The 26,756-nt window shown below is 34.1% G+C and overlaps 2 protein-coding genes across 4 annotated transcripts; one reads left to right on the plus strand and one right to left on the minus strand.

Moving 5' to 3' along the window:
- Positions 1-871: 871 nt before the first annotated feature.
- Positions 872-10,556, plus strand: LOC122581405 (E3 ubiquitin-protein ligase UPL4). 2 transcript variants are annotated; one of them, XM_043753633.1, is made up of 17 exons: positions 872-1,034; positions 1,757-2,393; positions 2,646-2,756; positions 2,900-3,016; positions 3,144-3,302; positions 3,383-3,544; positions 3,630-3,782; positions 4,119-4,240; positions 4,908-5,985; positions 6,605-7,855; positions 8,298-8,525; positions 8,608-8,712; positions 8,903-8,983; positions 9,057-9,125; positions 9,234-9,362; positions 9,464-9,547; positions 10,141-10,556. In XM_043753633.1, exons 2-17 carry the CDS (start codon positions 1,767-1,769, stop codon positions 10,204-10,206), a joined length of 4,542 nt encoding a protein of 1,513 aa, XP_043609568.1. In that variant the 5' UTR covers positions 872-1,034; positions 1,757-1,766; the 3' UTR covers positions 10,207-10,556. The 2 variants fall into 2 exon arrangements, with proteins under 2 accessions (XP_043609568.1, XP_043609569.1); XM_043753634.1 differs by lacking the exon at positions 872-1,034 and adding an exon at positions 1,144-1,220.
- Positions 10,557-16,498: 5,942 nt separating this feature from the next.
- Positions 16,499-25,815, minus strand: LOC122580920. Of its 2 annotated transcripts, XM_043753064.1 has the most exons (11): positions 25,630-25,815; positions 25,286-25,450; positions 23,001-24,413; positions 21,969-22,172; positions 20,702-20,872; positions 19,524-19,712; positions 18,980-19,252; positions 18,771-18,802; positions 18,503-18,650; positions 17,595-18,238; positions 16,499-17,012 (listed from the first exon to the last, which is right to left on the minus strand). In XM_043753064.1, the coding sequence occupies exons 1-11, from the start codon at positions 25,766-25,768 to the stop codon at positions 16,680-16,682; spliced, it is 3,711 nt and encodes a 1,236-aa protein (XP_043608999.1). In that variant the 5' UTR covers positions 25,769-25,815; the 3' UTR covers positions 16,499-16,679. The 2 variants fall into 2 exon arrangements, with proteins under 2 accessions (XP_043608999.1, XP_043609000.1); XM_043753065.1 differs by lacking the exons at positions 18,980-19,252; positions 19,524-19,712; positions 20,702-20,872 and having other exon boundaries at positions 25,630-25,814.
- Between the last annotated feature and the right edge of the window lie 941 nt (positions 25,816-26,756).

Here is a 26,756-nt window from a genome sequence, read left to right on the forward strand (position 1 = left end):
TAACTTAATGACTGGTTAAAATGCAAAATTAAACTTCAATTAGTACATGAGTGCTGTTCTAAAAAGATTAGTACATTAGTAGAATTTTTTTTGTCACAAATAATCAAGGTTTAGGTTTTAATCGAATCCACCCCTATAATCACAAATCGTTAACGAGTCAAAATAAACCTAACATTATCGAAAATGAGATTTAACTGGTTTGGGCTTTATTGCTTATTAACATTTGACAACGATTTGTTGAAATGCCTAAAACATTTCATCACTATATAAAATTATATTTGTTTATATCTACATCTACATCACTATATAATTTATAATATTTACAAAATCTAATATCAAAATCTAATATTTACATTTTATAATTTATATTTGTTTATATCTACATCTACATCACTATATAAAATTCTAAGTCTCTCAATTTTAAAAATAGTCGGAAGAAGATTAAACATATGAAATAACAATTCAACCATGAAACAAATTTTTGGAAAAAAATTTATAAAAAACTACCTAATTGCTAATAATGAACTAATTTACACCTAAACCTTTATTTATAAAATATATCTCTCACCTCCTTTACGTCAATGATGACACGCACATCAACTTACACCACTCAACGCTATCACTACCACCAATAGTTGCTGTTGTTATCACATCCATTCGTTGTTACTGTTGCAAAACGTGGATATCTTTTTAATAATTTATAATTTTTGTTATAATATAAATAATTATTATTATATTATATTTGTCATGACATCATGAGATATATACCATACATATACAAAAAATTAAATTGTACATAAAAATAGAATGAGAATTAGAATTGGTATATGGAAATAGAATCCATAAACATTAAACACTGTGGGCTCTCGCATATATATCTCTGTTTTTCAACAATCATAATCATCATCTGTTCCTCTTTTTTCGAACTGTAAAATTTTAGGGTAAAACCCTCCTTAAATTTCAACTTTAACTTTATTATTATTATTAATTAATAATTAATCTGCATATCTCCATCTCGCACCATAATAATAAAGGTAATTTATTTTTCACACCCTTTATTCTTTGTGTTTAATAATCATTAAAAAACTAATCTTTCTTCAAGTTTACGCATTTTTTAAGCTTAATACAATTGACCCACGTATTTATTTTTTGATAATTTTATGTTGGTATTTTGCTTATCGATCATCTGATTTTGATATATTGTATCTATATCTTCTTGTGTAAGTATTGTTTAAGTGTTCTCTTTTTGATATAGTTGAATTGTGTGTGTATGAATGATGATCATGAAATTTATATAGATGTATATATGTGTTTAATTATTGAAGTGTTTTCTGGTGTAATTATTGTGGTTTTTTTTCCTGTGACTGATGATTAAGGAATATATATATATATATGTTTTTTTTATAGTGTGTTCTGTTATTGTTTTTGTGTTTTTTGTTATGTTTATGACTAATGATCAAGAAATTTGTAAATAAATTTTTTTACTTTTTTTTAATAATCATATATGTACACACGTCAATCGCGCAGGCAAAAAATATGTTTGTGTAAGTATTAAAGTGTATTTTTGTTATAATTTTGGTGATTTCTAGTGTGTGTATGATTAATGCTCATGTAATATGTAAAGGATTTTTTTATTTATCTTAATGATAATGATAAGGATATATGTGTGTGTGTGTGTGTTGGTAAATGGGTAAATGGTTGTGTTGTTATGATGTTTGATTTGAGAGCTGATGTATAGTTGTGTTGAATTTTGTAGTGGAATCTAGATGGGAAACCGGGGGCAAAAACGAGCAGACTCTCCTGAGGAGTTGCCTGCAGATAAGAGGGCATGTAGTTCGTTGGAGTTCAGGCCAAGTTCATCGACGTCACCAGTAGAAACCACAAGTACGTCCACTGCAAATCAAACCCCTGATCAAGAAATGGAAGAATCGTCGTCTGCTTCTGATACACATGAAGATAATAATTCTGCATATGGGTCATGTGATTCTGATGAAATGGGTGATGTAGAACAAAGAAGGAATAGACGAGAGATGGCTGATTACCAAAGGCAGAGGTTATCGGGGGATCAAGTGAAATTCAAGAGGGTATTATCAAATTTGAATGAACAAACTGAGGAGTCTGAACAACAGGATGCCCTTAGAGAACTCTGTGAAATATTATCTTTTTGCACAGATAGTTCTTTATCGAGTTTGATGGCGGACTCGTTATCCCCTATACTTATAAAGTTGGCTGGCCATGAAAGTAACCCCGAGATTATGCTTTTATCTATTAGGGCTTTAACTTATCTATGTGACAGTCATCCTCGATCCTCTAGTTTTATCATTAGACATGATGGAATTTTGGTACTATGTAAGAGATTGCTGGCCTTTGAGTACGAGGATGTAGCTGAACAGGCAAGGCAATTATAATATTTTTGGATTGAGGGTTAGGGAACGAGGGAATGGGAATAGAAATGATATAAGAAAGTGTGTAATTTGAGGCTGTGGTTTTTATAAAATAGGGAAGCATATATTCAAGAGTTGGTTTTAGAAAAATAATTCTCATTCCCATTCTGTCCTGCTAAAAACCCATACCAATATTGCTCCCTTACTGCAAACTAATCACAATGAGTTCTGATAGGCAACCCTTTTCTTTTTTTAATACAGTGTTTGCAAGCATTAGAGAAAATATCACGTGAGCAGCCACTTGCGTGCTTACAGTCTGGTGCAATAATGGCCGTTCTTACCTTTATCGATTTCTTTTCGACCAGTACACAGGTAAGGCTGTAGGTTTACATTACAAAAGATATTATATGAATATCATATTTATTATCCTGGAGACATGTTTGTTGGAATGGCTGTTTACTTTGATACATTGTATTCATCCATGATGTATCTTGTTTCTTTCTTGGAATTAAAAGAGGGTTGCTCTTTCCACGGTGGTGAACATATGCAAGAAGCTTCCATCTGAAGGTTTTTCGCAGTTTATGGATGCAGTTCCAATATTGTGCAGACTTCTGGAATACGAAGACAATCAGGTATAGTTGAGATGTTTGTCACTTAGTTTGCTGTTTTTATATTTTATTATAAATTTAATGTGTTCAATGACTTCTATCACACATGTTATTATGTTAATGACTTCTTTGACAAATGTTTTGCTTCCAGCTTGTTGAACATGTTGGTACTTGCCTAATTAAAATAGTGGAACGAGTACATCAATCCCCTGAGATGTTGGATGAACTTTGTAAACACGGGCTGATCCACCAGATCGCACATCTTGTAGACTTGAACAGCCGGACCACTCTATCTTATTCTGTTCATACTGTATGTTTATTTTGTTCTTTTTAAGTTTTCTTTCTTGGGTATCATATATTTTTAACCAGATCTTTTGAACTTGTATGCAGGGTCTGATTGGGCTACTTGTTAAACTTGCTTCTGGTTCAATGATAGCTGTGAGCACGCTTTTTGATCTTAATATAAGCAACATTTTGAAGGATATATTGTCAACATATGATCTTTCACATGGAATGCCTTCCCCTCGGGCAGTTGATGGTCATAGTAATCAGGTCAAATGGAAAAAAAATATATTCAAAAAAAAATTTGTATCTAGTTATTCATGCTTGTAAATGACATATGTGTGTTTTTCCTCAGGTGCATGAAGTCTTGAAGTTGTTGATTCAGCTTCTGCCTGTTGTAGCTAGAAACGACGGAGTTCAATTGGCAGAAGAAAAGGCAGCTTTCTTGATGAATCATCCTGATCTTCTGCAGAAGTTTGGGAATGATTTATTACATGTTTTAATCCAGGTTGGTTATCAATCATGTTCTAGTGCTTCCATGTTAACTATGAGAATTGCTGTTATGTAGGGGTGAAAAATCGGAATGGACCTAGTTGCGACTGAACTGTAATAAAATAATCGAATAGTGAACCGGACTGGTCTAAAAGTCCGGTTTGGTTCAAGTTTTGATCCGGACCGAGAACTTACTTTTTAAAATATCCTGAACCAAGAACCTAATTTTCAAAACTCTACAACAAGAGCATACTAATCTGATCCGGTCTTGTCTTGGTTCAGTTCGACGTTATGAACGCCCCTACGAAGATGCACTTTTCTTAATCCTTCTCCTTTTCTCATCCCCAAACAGGTTGTTGATTCAGGTGTAGATTTACATGTATGTTATGGATGCCTATCTGTTATCGACAAGTTAGTTTATTACAGCAACCCTGATACGCTTCTTGATTTGCTAAAGCAAAACAACATTTCAAGGTTAACTAATCTTAAATTCTCAACTTCTCTATATTACTTTTTAGTAGAGACAGTAAATTCAACCAATCTATCTATCAATGGGCTTATTTTGCTTTATGTTTTTAATGATGGGTCAGATGATTAACGGGTCAAATAGGCACCAGACAGAACAAAAGTCAATTTAAGCGTATTTTAATGCGCAAAGACTCCGAAATTGCGTTCTTAATCATTTTTAGATCATTTTTATAACTTTCTATATATATATAGGATGGGAATATAAGGCTGTTCCAGTGTTCCCACACCTAAGCCTAGGTGTGGAACCTCACATACTAATATTTAATTCATCAAAAATATGGGGGACCAATCATATATTCATTATACAAGTATGTGAGGGGTTCCACACCTAAGCAGCTTAGGTGTGGGACAACTTTATATTCACTATTCCCTTATATTAACAGTTTCTTTAATTGTATTTAACCTTTTTTTGATGGGCTATTTAGCATATTAGTTATCTAATAACTTAAAGAACAAAATAGGATAAGAAATATGTTAGTGGGTCGGGACAACCTGTTTCGAAACACACTACGAACTACCATTTTTGACCCGTCACCCATATTGTCTGACCCGTCTATATGGCCATCTGGGAGGTTTAGGTTGAGAATGTAAGTTGATAATTTTTATCGTGCAGGTTTTTGGCTGGTGTGTTCACTCGTAAGGATCAACATATTCTTCTGCTTGCCCTTAGTATTTCTGAGACCATCCTTAAAAAAACTTCTGATGTATTCGTGGGACCCTTTGTAAAGGAAGGAGTTCTTTTTGCCATTGATGCACTTATATCTCCAGAGAAGGGTTCACAGTTTATGTTTACAATGTTCAACGACATTCATCTATCGAATAATTCAACTATAAGAACATGCTTATGCTCTTCTTTTGACATTTGCTCGTTAGCATCAACTTCAGAATCACGTGCTTGTAAGTTGGAAAAGGATTGTGTTCAAACTCTTGCAAAACACATAAGAACTAATTACTTCGAGACAAACTCGACCACCTCTGCGAATGCAACAACTGCTATCCTGGAAAAGCTTAAATCTTTATCTGCTGAATTAGCTTCAATGATGACTGATGGGATGGTTGAAGAAGAGTATGAACGTGTCTTGCATCAAATTATGTCACATCTAAATGGGGGAGATGTGATTTCTACTTTTGAATTTGTTGAAAGCGGAATTACCGGGTCGTTGTTTAGTTATTTATCTAGCGGTGAATGTTCTGGAAGAAATGCCGTCAATAGTGGGTCAAAAATTCAACCCTGCATTGCAGAAAGAAGACTGGAGACTTTTGGGAGACTTTTTTGGTCAAACTTTTCATTATCTGAATTTATTTTAAAATTACAAAGTGCGTTATCTTCTGTCGAAGATTTTCCCGTAGTATTGAATAGTGTATCCAAACAGAGAAATTCGTATGCTACTGTTCCGTATAAGCGTGGTACCACTTATCCTTGTCTGAAAGTTTTGTTTGAGAAGGAAGAGGGAGAGTTGACATTAAGTGACTACTCGGGAGATGTTCAAAACGTTGACCCGTTTTCACATTTTGATGCAATTGAAAAGTTCTTATGGCCTAAGGTTTGTTCAAACAATAACAAAGATACAAGTCCACCCATGAAGGTGGCAGATGAAGATGGCTCCAGTGCTCAATCACCGTCGGATACAAGTCGCCACAATGTCGGACAGACTAGTTCTGAATCATCAAGTGGGAATGAAGTTCGAACTGTAAGTGCATTCTTTCATGTTTGATTTACTAACTTTACCAAATTAGTTATGTTTTCTACGTCTCTGCATCAATAGCATAATAGGAAGGATGTATTCGGATGTGCAATATGAAAATGGTCATATGATCTGTGACTTGAAGTCACAATAGTCTGTTTTCTGTTCTTGGATAAAATGATTTTAATCACCTAATTATTTAAATGGTCATATACTCAGTGTGATACCTGATGTGAAACTAGATATGCTTCTTTACTCTCCCTTGTTTATTCACTTTGAACTAATTTATTGTTAATATTAAAATATTTGATCTAAAAGAACATAAAATTTAGTAAATTGATTAAAGCGAACTGATATATTTTAAGTTTGGATATTTTAATGGTGTACATTAAGCTATCCATATTTTTTTGGTTATTTTATCCTGAATTAATCAAAAAGTTAGAATTTTGCTTCACAATATCATACCGCATAAGCACATCGAAACAATGCACTGACATAGCTATATATTACAACTGATTAATCTGATATTACATTATCAGTTTCAAAATACACATCCAAACACCCTATAATACTTCTTTCAGCATTAATTAGGTGTTTGTTTATAAAGTTGGTGTTCTTATTTTAGGACTCCATGGAGATTGACCAACATGCTTCACAAAAAGATAGTAGCATGGAGATTGACCAACAAGCTTCACAAAAAGATAGCAGCATCAGCAGTGAGCACCCTGAAGCCAGTATAAATGACGGTCAACTATTGTTTTATCTCGAAGGAAAGCTGATGGATCGGGAGTTGACCATATATCAAGCCATACTTCGACATCACAAAGCAGAATATGACACTATCAGTCATGCAACCTTATGGAATCAAATACATAAAGTAGCATACAAAAAAGCATCAAATTTAGAAAAAAGTAGCTCCTTGCTTCTTGGCTGTCATGCATGTTTGTCAGCTTCCTTGGAAAAGCCTACATTATGTGCCCCGTTTTATTCACACATGCTTTTTTCTGAAATTGGTTCAGCAGTGGTAAAGTCAACTCCCTGTCATGATTTGTTGTTTTTGCTGAGAACTTTGGAAGCTGTGAACAGGTTTAGGTTCCATATCATGTCTAACGAAAATATATCAGCTTTTGCTGAAGGCAGAATTAGTGACTTAGATGGTGTAAAAGCGACAGGTGTGGGTATTCTGGGCGTTCTGAAGAATGAGTTTGTAAATAGTAGGTTAACAGAAAAGCTAGAGCAGCAGATGCGGGACCCATTAGCCATCTCTACTGGTGGAATGCCATCATGGTGTAAACAATTAATGACATCATGCCCTTTCTTATTTAGTTTTGAGGCTAGATGCAAGTACTTCCGGTTGGTGGCACTAGGTAAGCATCAGGGTCAACCCCTGGTATCATCAGGCTCATCCTCACGTATCCAAAGTGATGCTTCTATGGCTCGGAAAAAGTTTTTGGTTTATAGACATAAGATTCTCGAGTCAGCTGCCAAAATGATGGATCTAAATGCCAATCAGAAAGTCGTTCTTGAGGTGAAATATGATGAAGAAGTTGGTACAGGACTTGGCCCGACAATGGAGTTCTTTACTCTGGTAAGTAATGAGTTTCAAAAGCCAGGCCTCAGGATGTGGCGGGGAGACAATGTCTCGGGGGCTTTATTTGAATGCTTAGGAAACCCTGATTCTGTGCTTGTTGCATCTCCATTTGGGCTCTTTCCGTGCCCATGGTGTCAATCCATTAGTGTCTCAAGTGGTATGGATTTCTCAGAGGTGAAAAGAAAATTTGTTCTTCTGGGCCAGATTGTGGCAAAGGCTATTCATGATGGACGGATTTTGGATCTCCCCTTCTCCAAAGCTTTCTATAGACTAATCCTTGGACAGGTATGGTTTCTAGCTGATAGGCATTGGCAAAAATGGGCTGGGTTGACAAAACCAAAGAACTCAACTTGGGTTAGCTGACTATGTTCGGCTAGTTCTTGTTTTATGATACCTTTAAAGAACCTGTTCACGGTTCATTTTAGCTCTGGTCAGCTGGCATAATAGAAGAATCTAACCAGGACTGGGTTGAGTCATGAGTGGCTAACTTTATATTGTCTGGTTATCAGATTTGGAGGTTTTCAGAAAATGTTTTTTGGTTTGGTATTTTTTAAATTTACGTTTTTAATTTGGTTCAATGGGATGGTTTACGGTTTCCGTATACCCCAACTTTCCACTGTAGTCCTGGTTCAGTGTGGTCCTTCAAGTTTCATCCTGATAAACATCCCTCAATCAGATTATAATATAATGCTGGTTATAATAAACTGTATATAATATTACTTTGCAGGAACTCACTATGTATGACATCCAGTCATTTGACCCTGTTTTGGGTAAGACCCTTATCGAGTTTCGGGCTCTTGTTGAGAGGAGAAAGTATTTAGAATTAATTGGACAGAGTTCAGCTGTTAATCATGATCCATGCTTCCGAGATACAAAAATCGAGGATTTGCACCTGGATTTTACTCTTCCTGGTTATCCAGATTTCATGCTTGTATCTGGGCCTGATAAAGAAATGGTTAGGGATTTATTGTTATCACCATCTTTTCACTCATCATCTGTTATGTCGAAAATAATCAAGTTTTTGTTTAATTTGCCAGGTGAATACAACAAATTTGGAGGAATACATTGAACTTGTGGTCGATGCCACAATAAATTCTGGAATCTCTAAACAAATGGATGCTTTTAAATCAGGATTTAATCAGGTCCTTTTTTTTTGGTTTTAAATGCTTATGTATTGTTTATTTCTGAAACAGGGTTGCAGTTTTAGTTGGTCATTATCAGAAGGGATCTTTTTATAGTTATAGATATTTTTTAACAGTTTTATAAGCTGTTACATCCGGCTTCTTTAATTGTAAAAAAATTGCTGAACCATTTTATATTTTTATTGTTCAGGTTTTTCCAATAAACCATCTTCAGATATTCACTGACGAGGAACTTGAACGTCTTCTATGTGGAGAAAGTGAAACTTGGAATGTATGTGTTAGTCAACTTTGTTAGCAAGATTGAAATTATAGTCTGAGATGCTAATCATCACTTCTTTCGACAGGCGAACCAGCTTTCAGATCTCATTAAGTTTGATCATGGATATACTGCCAGCAGTCCTCCTATTATACATGTTAGTGTCTCTCTGCTCATGAACAACTGAACATATAGAACGTCTACTGGTTATTATTTCTAGGTTTAGTCCAATTTAAACCGAATACCTTTTTTAACAAAAATGCAGTTTCTAGACATCATGCAAGAATTTGACCAGGAGCAACAAAAAGCTTTTGTGAAGTTTGTGACTGGTGCCGCACGGCTTCCTCTTGGTGGTTTGGCATCGCTTAACCCAAAACTCACTATCGTGCGCAAGGTTTGTATTGTAATTTTCTTTCTTTTCGCAGTGAATTTTTTAAGAGGTACAGGAAATGTCGTCATTCTCAAAGGGGTTTTTGTGTTTCTGTTTCTTGACAGCATTGTGATAAAGTGGCGGATGCTGACCTCCCCAGCGTGATGACATGTGCTAATTATCTCAAATTGCCTCCATACTCTTCAAAGGTTAAAAATATATCTTCTTCGCTAGCTTAGTATAATATTAACATCTTTTTCTTGAGGGTATTTATATACATTATTGGTGAAAATTATATATTTTGATGGATAAAAATGAATATTTGGGTAGCAAATCATGAGAGATTTTGTGTTTGAAGAGCTGATTTTGTAGAGAATTCAAGTACTATATGGGAAATGAGCCTCTTGCTGGTGCATATTCATATAGGTGATAATGGGCGGGTTGGGTAATAAGTCAGTAGGATGTTTTATTAATAATTAACGTGTTAAATATGATTGTCATTCTGTATTATTACGATATCATATAAAATGTGAAAAAACAATTTTGAGGTTAGCATTAAATAAATGACAGTTGTCCTGTTTTTAAAAAAAATATATAACATAACCAAATCAACAATAAAAAAAAGATGTTCTGTGTACAAAATCATAAAGAAATGATTATAAGAAGCTTATGATCGCCATAGATAAGGTACTCAGATATATTCAATTGAAATGAATCATTGGGTAGTAGATTATGGGCGTGTTTAAAAGAGCAACTTTGATATAATGTATACAAGTTTAAACTACTGCTTTTTTTTTTGCAGGAAACAATGAAGGAAAAGCTCTTATATGCAATAACAGAAGGCCAGGGGTCGTTTCATCTTTCCTAAGTTAAAGGATCTTGCCCAGAACAGGTATATAAGCTTGTGAATATGTAATTATCAGGCTAGGCGGTGGATGTACAGAGGTCGTGACACAGGTGGTCGTGGATGGTAACTGGTGATTTTGGTAGTCGTGGTGGCGATGGCGATGGAGGTTGAATGTGTTGGATACCTGTTAAGACAGACATAGGTAGATGGTCTAGGTTTTGGAGGAGAAACCGTATAGAAAAAGATGCATGGTTTCTAGTTTGACAAGCATCATCGCCCCCTTCAGAATGACGTATTTGAAGCTTTGTACAGGTCACGTTTAACATAACGATGTGGTTGGTTTCTAGTCTTATTTATACTTTTTTGGATGATTGCCTTTCTCTTGTGTTTGTTGATTTGCTTGGTTGATGGTTTTCTGTATATCTATGTGTGTTGCAAGTTTTCATCGTTCCGATTTCTATTATTCTCAAGGGTAAAATCATGAGTCGACCTTTATTCCAAAATTGGTCTAACATAGTGGCCTCGCTATCATAGACGGAGTTCTTTAATAACGACTATTGTGTCAAAAGGCAATCGTATACATCAAACCATTGAACCGAGAAACTGATGATTCACTAAAAAGATGTATATATAACAATATTCCAGATCTTCAGGCATATTGCAGTAGAAACTGGAAAGTTTAATCAAAATGTCCATCTTCCCACCAATGAATGCTTCCATGTTTCCTTTTAAACGGGTCGTTTTAATCAAAAGCCAGCATAAGTAAGAAAAATTCGGTGTGAGTGTGTTTAAGGGCTACATTACTCCTCTACTCTTTGGTTGTTTCATGTTTTGGATACGAATCCAGGTGTGTTTAAGGGCTTCATGTTTTGTGTTAGTGTCGAATTCCTCTATTTTCGTGCTACAAGCAAACATTGTCACTTACCATGATACAATGGAGCAGCAAAAAAGTATCAGAGAGATTTCAGAATTATTCATTAGTTTCACCTTGGTTGATGGTGTTTGACAGGCATATATCAAGGTATTATCACATTCAAAGACCCGATATCACATTCGAAGACACGATGTTCGGTGACAATTGCCATATGAAAACTCCACAAGAATCAGCATAAATCTTTACTACCAGTAGTAATACCAAAGAAAAATCAATATCTTGACTCGTGTATATATTATAGTTGTGAGTAGGTCACCGAAAAACGCTTGTGACTTTTTTCAAAGATTTGAAGATTCTTCAATTACTTTCCCTTCTTTCCAGACAAAGCCCAAAAGTAAGAAAAGGGAGCATAAGAAATCCAAGCAAGCTAAACTTCGAGGTATGCCAACATTTATATTTATATATGATATAAAAATAGGATTCGAAAATGATAAAAAGATCCAAATATTATAGTAAGTAAGTAACTCCCAATGCCGTCTTCCACGGGGTTGGGTCTCAATACCGTCTTCGACAGTGTATGGGGGAGGTTGATATGTAGACAGCCTTACCCTTACCAAAGGTAGAGAGGCTGCTTCCAGGTTCTACCATAGGTAGAAAAGGACCTCCAGCCTTGCTGGGCATAAGGATCGAACCCATGACCTCTGTTTCCAGAAGCATGAGCTCCAACCACTGATCCAACCCAGTTGGTTTTAAACGAAAAGTACAAATATTATCTCTTCGTTAAAACAAATGGTGGAATTTAAACAAAAAGTACAAAATAAGCCAAGCGAAGCAAATAGTGAGGTATAAAGACTAATTGGTAGTTACTACTAACTGATACGAGCATCGTATCCGCGCAATGCGGCGGCGATGACAGTGGTCTCAATGTTATGGCGTTGACAGATGGTGATGGCGGGTGACTATTATTGGCGGTGGCGTCAAGTGTAATATGTAACTGATACAAACATTTATTTTTAAGGAATAGTGATTAGTAAATATCTTTTAAAAGATAATAATGAAATGATGATGTATATAACTAATTAAGGGTAAAATGGTAATTTTGCATGTCTAAAAAATGTAAACTTTTCAACCTAGGGGTATAATTTTTATATAGGGGTATAATTTTTATATAGTAGTATAAAAAAAAAAAAAAAAAAAAAAAAAAAAAAAAAGGCAAGTAAGCAACATCCAAAAGCTTCATCATGGAAACGGTAAAATCACATTATTTCACATTAGCAACATCCAAAAGTTTCTTTTTCCAAAATTTACCCAGACCCAAACAAATGAGCAATTTCTAGTTGCTTCTCTTCCTCCTAGCCTAACATATAATAAAGAATTTCTTCTCCCCTGCTAGCCCAAAAACATCACCAACTTCTTCTATTGGTAATGTTTATTCTTCTTCCCGATATTGCCTAGACTCAAACATACCAACAATTTTTTTCTTTTCCCCCGTTAGCCCAAAAACATTACTAACTTCTTCTATTGGTAATGGCTTTTCTCCTTCCCGCTGTTGCCTAGACCCAAACATATCAACAATTTCTCTCTTTTCCTACCGCGGAATTGGAATTTTATGTATATAGGGAAACAACTATATTCAAAAAATATTCAAATTATGTTTGGGTAACATATCTATATTCAAATACTCAATTCATCAGTAGGAATATGTATACATATTGTTTTGTTAGTTTAGAGTAACAAAAAATATTACTTATTGTTTTGTTAGTTTAGAGTAACATATCTATATTCAAATATTCAATTCATCAGTAGGAATATGTATATATGATGTTTTATATCAATAATTTAAAGTTAGTAAAAATATGTCAAAAACTTGTCTCACAGGTGGGGCCATATGTACATTAAATCTATATAATATATTTTTTTAACAAACTAGTTATTAGTATTCTTTACAAAAAATGTTAAATAAAGTCTTTAAAGCTTCATCAACAGAAATCAATTTTTTATTCATCTAACGAGTTAAATAAATATAAGATATCCAATTTTTTATTTATCTAACGAGTCAAATAAATATAAGATGTCAGTTAATGTAATGAACTTTGTACTTTGAAAATATTTCTTTTCAATAAAATCTGTAAAGATGTCATTGTCCAATAAAAAGAAAAATAAAATCTACCAAATGTGCTCAAAACTTTTAAAACACATTAAAAATTAATCAAATTTTTTCCTATTTATTAAAATTTGTAATAAATTAATACAACCTTATACAGAGTATAAAAAAAAAAAAAATTTGAGTCAAGATTCTTGTTTTAGAACTTTAGATTACTGACATATAACATAATTATTCCTCGATCATTTAAATATATGTACATACAACATTTTAAACAAACTAAAAACAATATTTTTTGCTTCTCTATGCATCAACGGTCCAAGTGCATTAAAAAATATATATATATTTTGAGTTTTACCAACTTCACACTCATTTCCCACTAACTTATCCCATCACAATCTCTCCAGTAATTTCTTCAATCTCCTTTTCTCTCTATTTATCGGATCTAGGAAGAGAGAAGGAACCAAACCATTATTCAAGAATCAAGTTCATCTATAAATTCAATTTCCTTATCCGTACAAAATTTTCCGGAGGAAGCTTCAATAGTCTCCAACTTCTGCATCCCTTTAATTTCTAAACTTTTGATCTCTTTTTCCCTTGAGAGTGGCTAACTTAAGTGCATGCTTTTCCACTGTTGTTAACAGTGGTTTTCATCTACAAAAATCATCAAATTATTAGTGAATTTCATTTATTAGCATAATATATAATTTATGATCAAAATGGCGATTTCAACTAATCACATCGACATTACTATTATCATAAACATGAATTTTCAATCGTAGTTAGCATAATATGTAATTACCGATTGAACGGCGAATTCAATTGATTACAAAGACATAAATATTACAATGATATTGAATCCAACTAATTAAAGAGACATAACTATTAATATAAACTCGAATTTAATATACTACTAGTTATGTATTTATAAGTACGTAGTTGAATCTGCCTTTCTATATTTATAAGCAAATTAAACTATTATCAAGTTAAAAAGAAACGTGAATTTTTGTAAGGAAATTAAAACAAAAGTGGGAGGCTATTCCAATTCTATCATCCTCTACCGGCAATGCTGAAAATAAGGAGAATGGGAAGAATTAAAAGAAGAAAAAGCAGAAGAGAAATTGCGCTTTGTTTGAGATTGGGAAACACAGGAAGAAGAAGAGACATTACTAACAGAAAAAGTTGGTCACATTTTTAGGCTAGCAGGATTAAGAAATTGATGATACGTTTTGATGTGGTCAACATCTGGAAAAATAAAGAAAAATATCAATTTTATGTTTAAACAATAACTCTATGTTTAGTATATAAATATAAATACTAACCGCCTCTTAAACTTTTTGGATATGCAATATTACTTTTCTCCTCATAATGAACTAATTAGTTAAACCATTTGTCCCTTATTTTTCTTAAAAAGCTTTACTAACCTATTTTACATCAATTATTTTTACATTAATTACCTACACCGCTCGACGCCTCCATCACCACTACCGGTCGCTACTATCACCACCAGTCGTCGTGACCACCCTGTGCCACCACGGTTGCATTGCGAATCGCCTCCACCACCCTATGCCACCGCGGTCGTATTGCGAGGGTACCATTCTACCTGCTAACTAGCTATGTGGAGGTATCCCTCCACGACCAACTTCTTAAAGGGACTATGGCCTTTTAGGCCACAGAAGTTTTAGGCAGTTACAGGTCTGTGATGCCCTTAGAAAGAAAGAAAACAATTTAGGATGTGTATTTGGGAAGGAGGGATGAATCTGAGCGACGCAGGACTGAATCTCATAGGATTTTAGTCCTATGACGTTGGCCTTCGGGATCCGAGTAATGATTAACAAAGACAGTCGGGGGCATTCGTATTTCATAGTCATAGGTGAAATTCTTGGATTAAACCTCTATAGATTAATAATGTTGAGACCGAAATATTTTAATCTAATGAGATAATATTATATCGAAAAATTGATAATTTATTGATGTAAATGGCTTTTACCTATGACCTTTATGTTTCCAAAAAAATATATAACAAAAAAAGTTTCGAGAAACATTCCTTCTTCGTGTGCATTAAAAATAGTTAGAAATATGAAAAAACAAAGTCTCAACCCCAAGGTTCAACGAGGATATTTAAAGACAATCTCACTATAAATTTAAGTTAAAAAAGAAGAAGTTATAATCGATTATTTTTTACTAAAAAATCTTAAAAGTTGAAAATTTTTAATAACTATTAATTTATAATTACGTGGAATCAATATATATACATTGTGATTAATAAAAAAATTACTCGTGTTATCTTATTATTTCTATTCAGGATAAATTATTAATTTATAAAGGTCTATACTTACTAGTTACTACTATCATCACCACATTCGCAAGATTATAACATCGTCTAAATTGTGTAACTAAAATCCGAAAAACTGGAAGAAGTCTTGGATATGTCTTGTGATGATTATTTGGAAAGAAAGTGGTATTATTATTTGAGAAAAAGCCATCCAGAAGGGAATGGGGAAATGGAGAACACATATGGATAAATTGGGGTTCGGTGACTATATGTCTACTATATATGTAACTATATCACGTTTCCCTTTCCATGCCTTTTTCGTGCGGGAGGGGATTCCCTCATGTTAGGATGATCTTGGCCTTGGATGGAAATCAAAAGCTAAGATTCAATGATCATTTTTGAATATTGACCATTGATTTTTATTCAAAGGCTGAGTTCTTCTCAACTTGACTCAAGTTAAGCACTCAATTTAAAGAATCCTTACCCTTTTCGTGTCTACCAAACACAAAAGAAAGTTTTCTTTTTAGTTTTCCAATTTTTACTAACATTTTTTAATTATGTATTTCATAGTTTTCTTATTTTTGAATTATCAATTTCGAATTTTAAATGGTTAATCGTTTTTTTCAATCGTAGCGGAGCGCGATCTCTTTTTTTAGTTTGTTATATATGGGAGGTTTGTAGGGTTTTTTTACATAAAAGGTTTTATTAAAAAAAATTCATTAGATCTTTTTTTTGTCAAATCACAGGATTTCTTTTGCATGTGTTATGTTATTATCTATATACTTACGAGATCAATTTTTATAGTGGACAATTTATATATATTGTATGAACTATTTCTGAATATACTTTTAACTTGCCTTAGAAAAACAAAATAAATAGACACACCTTGTTTGTGGTTCAAAACATCAATCAAATAACATGTATATAATGTGTGTAGAATGTTATATACTTGATTTTAACAGAAAAATTAGCCTGAAACCGAAGTTTAAAATCTAGTTTAACTTAACTGCATGACACACTGTAACTTGAAAAAACAAAAAGCGTTGAAACAAAATTAAGTTAATGAGGGAAAAACTGGATAGAATAATAAACCAAATCACAAAACATCATAAGTGATCAATTGAACAGAATAAACTCAAACCCTTTACAATGCAAATAAAACTCTTGTTTTCAAAACACATTAACAAATGTTGCATCTCAGACTTTAAGGTAACACAAAAGTAACGCAGTAAATCAGTTGGCTATTTATCATAGATAGAGTTCTTGACTGCAAATGGAGCCCTTGAGCTTTCTGTTACAGATTTATCCACTTTATTAACCTTCCCAGCAACAAGAGAACGCACCTCCGAACTGCTGTTAGAAATCGTCAGCTGATCATTTCCCAGCGTGTTGGTTTTGCAGGATAATTTGTTCCCAAAATTGGATTGTTTATTTTGTTTCATGGTTGTATGAGCTGATGCTGTTTTAGATTGGGGAAGGTTTACATCCTTAACACCATTTGAATTGGTTGGACCAGTTGGCAACCCAGATTGAGATTGTATAGCTCCAGTTGGGGTTCGAACACCTAATTTTCCCTGCATGACAATGACGATTTCACAAACATTGTAAGCGTGATTTTTCACGAACATTCCGTGCACATGATGCTAAAAGAAAGTATAAGGTGGTGTTTGTTTTTAAATGGGATTTGTAATGGGTATAGATATAGGTTTGAAACAAAATAAATAAACAATCTATATTATTAAATATTAATAAAAACGAGAAAGAATAATAAGGATGTATGTAAGAAGAGAAAGTGAAAAATAAAAAGAAACTAATGAGATTTAGTGTGTGTATGAGAAAAGTGTTATAAACTCCCCATGGCAGGGGTGGGTTTTTACAAACCCATGTGTTGTGGATTTTGTAAAAGTCATTGACATCAAACAAACATGCACTATATTTCTCATATTCATTTCCATGTTCAAAAAGCCAAATGGAAGATGTGTAAGTTATGATGCATCATATTAAAAATTTCATAGAAGATAATAAATAAAAGATGATATGAGCTAACCCCATCAAAGAATTTCAAAAGGCCTACTTGACTCTGGAAGATATGTAACTTATGATGTATTATTAAAAATTTCATAGGAGATAATAAGTAAAAGATGATATGAACTAACCCCATCAAAGAAACCGATCTTGGGTGAAGGCATTCTAAGTCCTGTTGGTTGAACAGATGGAGGTCGAGAAAGAGCACCACTTTGCGAGGGAGGGACAACTACCGCCTGGTTTCCATTCTGATTTGAATTTTGATCAGTAGAATGAATACTTGACGCTGATTCAACAGAAGATCTGTAAGAAACAAGAGTATCTGTACTGTCCCTGGGCGTAGACTTTCTATTGATAGTAGAGGTTGATGATGATGATTTTGAAGAACATTCACTTGCAGAACTAGCAGAAGGTATGCGTGAAGAAAGTTTAGATGAGACAAAGCGGGATGGAAGACGAGAATTAGCAGGTGCTGGCGCTTTGGTTTTCGTGATAATCCTTGAAGATGTTTGGGGAACTGATCTGGCTGTAAGTTTACCGGTTTTGGGTTCAACTTTTTTTCTTGAAAGGTCGACTGAGGTTTTTACATCAGCTCCTGAAGAGCAACTACTAGAATTGCTACATGATGAAGAAGGTCGTGTGGGCTCTGTCTTGGATCCCAATGAAGATGGCTTGGAACTAGGCAAAGGCTTCGGAACACCCCTTCGAGGACCAATCACTTCAGTTACCTTTGGTCCTTGTGTTGTTTTTGCTGCTTTAGTCCCTTTCTGAGTAACTGTTGCATGAATATGAAAATAAATTAAAGCCAGATTTTATTGATTGCAAGGAGAAATTTTGATGTAGAGATTGGAGGTGGCATTGTGCCGACTGTGGTAATTTCTCTCTAATGTAAAAGAAAACCTTTTTGGGTCTACCAAGCCGCCTGCCCCATTTTGGATTATTCAAACCACCAACTGGCCACCTTTACATGATTTGAAATGGTCTTTGTACTGTCAAATGGAAGAGTAATATTATAGATAGACATGAATCTTGTGATTACCATGGGCTTGTTTTAAAATATCATGATCCTTCTTTGCAACATTGGTACTCAAAGCTCTTTTTGTTAATGTTGATGTGGAGTTTACTCTTGTTATCTTGGGTTGCGGAACTTTTGAACCATTGTCTTTAAATCTTGCAACAGGCTTCAACTGAACATTCAAATACAAAACATATCGAAAGTTGTAAATGTGAAATCATCCATTATAAACATAAAATAAAACCATGACAATAGTGTTCAACTATAAAAGCAATAGAGCATAACAGCATACCCGTTTTCCAGATTCATGATCAACCTTTGATGCTGTAGAGACAGGAAGAAAAAAAAAGAGAAGCTGGATTAACCAATTGCTCTATCTAAAGGGAATTTGGCTAAACATTGATTATTAGTTGCAAGGCTGTAAGTACAAAGTTTATAGTCCACAAGATGAGGACACACTAATTAATATGAAATAAAATACAAAAAAACTCGGTTACTCACAGCTGCCAACATTTGGATGTGTATCTCCGTTTCCGGGTGATACCTTGATACTCGAATTAATTGGGTTAGATGCTCTAGTAGATTTCTGGATTGAAGCTCTAATGTCTTCGAAAAGCTCAGCCTCAAGACACTCAAGTGACAAATTGTCACTTTCTAAAGTTGAGATTGAATCCATGGATCTGTAAACCTCCTCTTCGATTCCTGGTAACTGATATTTTACACCCTTCTCACCTCTATCAATCATGGTCGACAACTCATCCGCATCAAGAACACCTATGTAAAAAAAATAAGCGATTTTAAGAATGAGCTTGAAATTGCAAGACAAAGGGAGTGTTTGGCTGTGCCATTCAAAAAAAAATCAGTTGTTCTGAGTGCTTAAGGAAATCTGATCAATTAAGAATTTAATAGGTAAAATGACCATACTAACATTTTTATGGCAAATGAAGAGAAACTTTGAGAAAGGGGAGTAAAATTACAACTAAAAAATTTTAAAAATGAAACCATAAAAAAATGCAATACGCATTAAGTTACAAATATTACATACCATCACTAGTGAAAAAGGCACTGTCCCAAGCTAAACTTTTTCGTAAGTTGAACTTTGCATTCTTTCCTGACTTGACAGGTTCAGATGTTTTAACCATTTCAGCCATTTCTTCAACACAATCACTTGTTGTATTACTAACATGAGCCTCTACTGTTCCTACTTGCTCGAAACATGCATCACTGCCAAGTCCTGGATGTAACACATATAAAATTAGCTAAAAACATAAATCTGGATCAGTGAATTTTTACAGATATTCTTCATCACCATTATATCAAAGGCGACCCACCAACTCAGTAAAAATGATAAAAAAGAAAGAAAGAAAAAAGAATGAATAAAGACCAAAGACACAACCAATCACAATCTCAGTAATACAAAACAAGCATGTGATAGAAGGTACATGCAGCAAATAATAGAATTGCTTAGAATTGAACAGCATTACTAATCCACACATTCACACCTACCATCATCTTAGAGTTGTAACTACAACTTACAAAGAGTTAATACTAATTTAATGTCGGAGATTGTTCCAAGATGTAAAAACTGCCATGAAAACTTGGATTCTAGCACCACTCGCCAAGATCCCACGTTAAACAAGTCGGATACGTTTACACTAGCGGTAGGTTAGCATGAGCACCAAATCAATTACAAATATTATGTAGCAAAATTGCCGTTGGCAACTAAAAGCGTCTTTGCTCAACTAGTAAATACCATAAACGTAAAACATTCATGAAATCCCATACAAAAACAAGCTTAAGCTAATTTAAGCAGATAAATTGATACTACGAAGCTATCTTTCTTTAAGATTGTTTAAAAATTCACATTTTATAAATTACAACCAAATAGTGATACAGATATCGTAAATGATTATGCCCACTTATGTTTCTTAGAAGACAGGCCAATCACAAATTCAAATGATATCCGAAAGAAGAAACTACACGCATTTAACAAATGTCCACAACTATTCAAGATCAAACAGCATAACTAATCTTAAAGTAATTGTTATTCACAATCTCGATAATCATCCTAAGAGTAGAATCCAATCTAGCACAATAATCGTCCATTGCTTTCATGTTACCTCAAGTTAACCACCAAGTAATTGTTCTATTTCACAAGGAAAACAAAGGAACTGAGCAAAGCTATATATAACAATGGGGGAAAGAAGAAGTAACAATAACAACCTGAAGATCTGTCATCGGCAAGCGTGGAGAACGAAGCAGCAACCAGTATATCATCACTTTGAGATAAAAGGTCGTCATTGGGAGCACACTTTTCAATCTGTTCAGTTGTTGATTTATTAACATCAATCTCAACTGTTCCTGATTGCTCATGAATCGTCCCATTCCCAAGTCCTGGATGTGACACCAGCTAAAATTAGAGATTAACATAAAATCTGATACAATTAAAGGTTCTACAAATAGTCAAATACCATTGATCATCATCAAATCACATAATAGCCAATCAACCTAGTGAGTATTGAGTAATAACTATATCAATCCTTAAATCACATTACAGCCAACCAACCTGAACCTAGTGAGTAATAACTCTATCAACCCTTAATAGCTTTAAAATAACAAAGACACAACCAATCCTGATCTTAGTGATAAAAGGTACTAAATATGCGAAATCTTTAAAAAAAAAATAGCATTGCCAATCACCCATGTGACAATCGTAAGATTCATTTTTAGGATACATTATTACTCTTTGCTGATTAACAGGAATGCATCCACAATTGATAATATGTTCAGTGACTGAAGCATAATGATAGAGTGTAGCTACAATATGACAAAGACTTGTACTCATCAATGGTCAGAGCACTTCAAAGATCTAAAATGCGAAGAGCTTTAACATATGAAATATAGATCGACGGAAATTAGACCTCAAGAAAACTTGGATTTCGGTGCCACTTACTATGACCCCACGATAAAAATAATAGAGTTTCATTGATCATAACTTAAACTACATGATCTGTTCAATTCCTCCATGACTCTTAACAAGAATTCTTGCACAAGTAATTTACTTGAATGAGCACCAGGATAGTGTACAATTTTATGTAGTAAAATAGTCCCATGCCCCTATACTCTGATCAGGCTTTTGTAATAATTTAAAGCTTGGAAGTTTCACACTTTACGAATCAGAAAAGGATAGCTGCTGACATAACTATGCATCCCCTGTTCCATAAAAAAAGGCTAGATACTTCACTTTAGCTTTCACATCTTACTATTCTGATTGATACATGTTACAAACATTGTCTGAAGTTAAACTAATGATATAGGGTACCAGTTTTTCTTAGATAAAAACACTTGTGAACTCCATGCTAATCTTGAATTGGTAGGAAGTTGTAAATTTAAACAATAAACATATCATCCATCTCCTTATGAAACAAAATAACGACAAAAAAAGTCAGAGCTAAATCTTATGAAACAATGAAAAATGATGGAAACTAACCTGAAGAACAGTCGCCGGTTAGTATGAAAGCAGATGAAACAGTAATCAGGTCATCGTTTGGAGATAAAACGCTGTCGTTGACGGCACCAGGTCTGGTCACTTCAATATCTTTCATGTCACTCTCCTCAAGCTGATCATTTATTGATTTATCAGCATCAGTATTAACTGTTCCTAAATACTCAAAGCATGTGCCGTTCCCAGGTCCTGAATACAACCCAGATTTATTAGCCATTAACATAATCTAGATCAACCCGTGGTCAGACTACACAAATCGTTGACTATCATTAAATGATATCAAAGCCATCCTACATTCCTACCTTATGCATTCAAAATCAAATTTAACTAGGTTACATGCACCAAAAACAACCAATAACAATCCCAGTAATAAAAAGTAACAGAGATGTGAGAGAAGAAATTCCACACGTTAAAGGTATGTCTACAAACTACTCAGATTCAAACCAGCATTAATAATCATGTCTACCAACATCCAAAAAAATTAGAAATGCATTATAATTTTTGCACATTATCAGGTCAGTATATAGGTAAACGTGATCTCTGACTAAAACCTTATAAATAAATAAATAATCACATAACCTTTTAAATAGGGAAAGAAAATAATTAAAATAGGGAAAGAAAAGCATTAAACCTAACAAATCAAATTGATCACTACAGTTGTTACGTAGCAAATAACAACAGGGCACTAAATATTCTGTTCAATTAATCATTACCAAAGGTTCAAGTCATTCATCGAATCCTTACAACTTAATAATGTCAAGGATAGATTTACATTGCCACAAACCAACCGATTCCTTTAAATGGTTATCCCGATTACATCAGCATTTAGACTTTAGAGTTCAGACATCAGATAAAATAATTTGTTGCAAATTTTAACCAAACAAACTCTACTCATAGTATTAGCCTATTAGTAACTGTATAAGGTGTAGTGTACAGAGTACTAGTTTTTTCTCACTAAAAGTACTTATAAAGTCCACGCTGATCTTATGTAATAGCGAATGAAATACAAGATATAACCTGAATAGTGGACATTAGCAAGTACGGAAGAAGTTGAAACTGCAATTAGTAGGTCATCACTCTGAGGTAACATAACAGCATCTGTGGCACTTGATCTTTTCACTTCAGCATCGTTCACATCATCCTCATCAGCCTGTGCACTTGTTGAGTTATTAACATCAACCTCAACTGTTCCTAATTGCTCAAGACTTGGATCAATCAGTAGGTCATTACTTTGATATAAACCGTGGATGGAGGCACCGGATATTTTTACTCCAATATCTTTCACGACGCTCTCTTCAATCTGTCCACTAGTTGATTTATCAACATCAATCTCAATTGTACCAAGCTGTTCAAGACTTGCATCAATTTGTAGCTCCTCATTTTGAGATAAAACAACATCATTGACAGTACCAGATCTTTTCACTTCAATATTTTTCACAGCACTCTCTTTAATATGTTCACTTGTTGATTTGTCAACATCAATTTCAACTGTTCCTGACAGCTCAGGACTTGCATCAATTTGTAGGTCATCACTTTTCGTTAAAACACAGTCATTGGTGGTATCGGATCTTTTCCCTTCAATATCTTTCAGAGTATTCTGCTTGTGTTCACTTGTTAATTTATCAGCATAAGTCTCAGCTGGTCCTGACTGCTCAAAACTTGAATCAATTTGTAGGCCATCACTTTGACATAAATCACTGTCAGTGTCCGAACGGGATCTTTTCGCGTCAATAACTTCTACGGCACTTTCTTCAATCTGTCCAATTGTTAACTTATCAAGATCAATTGCAACCATTCTTAGCAGCTCAAAACTTGTACCAACTTGTAGATCATCCCTTTCAGATAATACACAGTCATTGGCAGAACCGAATCTTTTAACTACAGTATCCACAGCACTTTCTTCAATCTGTCCACTTGTTGATTTATCAACACCAGTCTCAATAGTTCCTAACTGCTCTGTATCAACTCTCAGCTCATCACTTTGAGATAAAATGTTGTCGTTGGCAGAACCGGAACTTTTCGCTTCAATATCTTCCATAGCAGTCTCTTCAATCTGTCCACTTGTTGTTTCATCAACACCAGTCTCAGTAGTTCCTAACTGCTCAAAAGTTTTGTCAACTTTCAAGTCATCACTTTGAGATAAAATGTCGTCATTGGCAGCACAGAAACTTTTCACTTTAATATCTTCCACTGCAGTCTCTTCCGTCTGTCCACTTATTAATTTATCCACGCTAGTTTCAACTGTTTCTGACTGCTCAAAGCTTGTAACAACTTGTGTGTCATCACTTTGAGATAAAACACTGTCATCACAAGAACTGGAACTTTTTACTCCAACATCTTCCATATCACTCTCTGCATGCCCACTTGTTAATTTGTCAACACCAGCCTCAACTGTTCCTAACTGCCCGAAACTTGATTCCTTTCCATGTCCTGGATAGGATACAGACTATATTTAGCTACTAACATAATCAGGACCAATCAGGTTCTACAATTATGATTGATCATCATCATAGCATATTAGCATATGAAGACAAATCCTCTATTGAGCAACATTAAAGCAAACTTAAATGGCTTAAAGGGACCAAGACACAAATTATGGTTGAATTCAAGCACTGCTCAGTAGTCACTATTGTGTGGCCGCAAATTATAAAGATAGAAGTCCATTATCATAACTATACAAAGTATAACTTATTAGAACTATTATGTAGCAACACAGTCACAGCTGACTTAACGCAATAGATACCCTCCCTACGGCGAGGTGCTTACTGCTTAGTCGATGTCTTTACTAACTGGACACCAACCCGTTCTAGAGGGAAGGGGGCATAGATGCCAAACCAACTTGACTCCTATCTATTGTCATAATGCTCATGCCATTCACCAAAAACCTCACTAAGCTACCAATATCACAAAGCTTAGGTTGAGTTACATATGTATTAACACTAGAAAGTCTTCTTTTTGATGTTTTGAAGTTCAAAAGTTGCTGTTTTACAAGTTACAATCTTTAATTTTAACTTTAACTTTCAGATATTACTTTTCTAATAGAACTAATTTGATTCAAATACTACCCAAAACTACTCTATTGGTAGTACTAAAGCACTTATAAAAGTCCATAAAAGACACGAAATAGGCATGAATTTGATAAAATCACACAAAATTAAACAATAACGTATAACCCATCTTCGTCAATTTAACCTGCATTCAACTCGGGTTAATCCCTGATCAAATAATTTTAAAACTTTTTTCCATAAACATAAAACATAACTCAATCTAATGAAACAATGCCAAAGATACAAGGAAATAACCTGAACACGGGTCATCAGAAAGTGTAAAAGAAGTCGAAAAAGCAATGACTAGGTCATCGATTTGCGATACCACGTCTTCCTTTACCGCACCGGACGTTTTCACGTCACTATCTTCGTTGAAAAAATGTCCGCTTTTCGATGTATCAAGATCAATCTCAACTGTTCCTGGATATAAAAAGAATTCTTTTTAGCTAATACCCGATTTTTTTTCGATTTACAATAATCCCCATTAAATTCAATCTAATTCTTGACTAAAAAAATCTATAAAATCATATTACAGTAATTATAATTTATTAGATCTAAAAATGAAAAAAATAATATTTGGAAAAAAGAAAAGAAATAACCTGAAGATTGATCAACAGATAGTGTGGAAGTAGACGGACCGGAGATGATGACGTCATCGTTTTGAGGTAAAACGTCGTCGTTTGGAGTGACACTGGATTTATTAAATTCAATATCTTTACTAGCAGGACTATCTTCCATAGGATTAAATGATTGATGATGACAAAAAAAAAAAACCCTATTTTTTTTTTAATCTGAATCTGATATCAAGAAATTCAAAAAAATAAAATAAAATCTATTGTGTGTGTGTGTGTGTGTGGAGGGGGAAAGGGAGAGGGGGGAATGAAAAGGAGTGGGAATATATTTTTGAATTTTTTTTACAAATGCGAAGGAGCGGCCTTCTAAAAATTAGAACGTTATTCTTCTTTTTGGGTCAACTATAGTACTATCTATATGTTGGCCTGTTGGGTAAGGATGACAATGGGGTTGGGTTTGGGACAAGTTTAAGTAATTTTGTATCTGGACCCGATTATAAAACTAGTTATCAAATACATTACAAAATCCGACGTGTCCTTGTGGGTGTTGCAATTTTTGGGATCACTTTTGATGCGACACACCTCCCTTGATGCAAGCTGACGACGGGATGAGATTTTATGGGGGAATATTGTGCATCAATTATGCGCATTAGTTGGTGATCTTGTACAATTTTTTATTTGCCTAGTTAGGTCTTGTATGTATATTACAAGCTCAATAGATAATAAGCATTCAAACAATGGTAAGCTATCATTCTGGTAATAATCAAAATTTTCTTTGTGGGATACATTAAAAAGATCATTTTCTTTTCAAATAATGTTAATAAACTTAAATAAACTTTTGTGTTCAATATGTTGACCACGATCTATTTTACAGGATATTGTAGGTACTATTTATTGAGGGGAATTACTCGGATTATTATGTGGGAGTGGGATTTGGTTGTTTTTTTTAAACTTATATATAATAATCAGTATTGATTGTGATCGAACGTTTGTATGATTAATATATCCCTTCTTGTGAGTTGTGCTAGTGATACTCGTAATTAAATAGATTGCCATGATCACTTGTGCACTTTGAAAGAGGCCTCATTATGTGAATTGAAATGGTAGCGAACACACTAGTCTAATAGGTTGGATAAACTCGATAAACATATCTT

Source organism: Erigeron canadensis, chromosome 9 (genome assembly GCF_010389155.1).
Source record: "Erigeron canadensis isolate Cc75 chromosome 9, C_canadensis_v1, whole genome shotgun sequence".
Classification (NCBI taxonomy): domain Eukaryota; kingdom Viridiplantae; phylum Streptophyta; class Magnoliopsida; order Asterales; family Asteraceae; genus Erigeron; species Erigeron canadensis.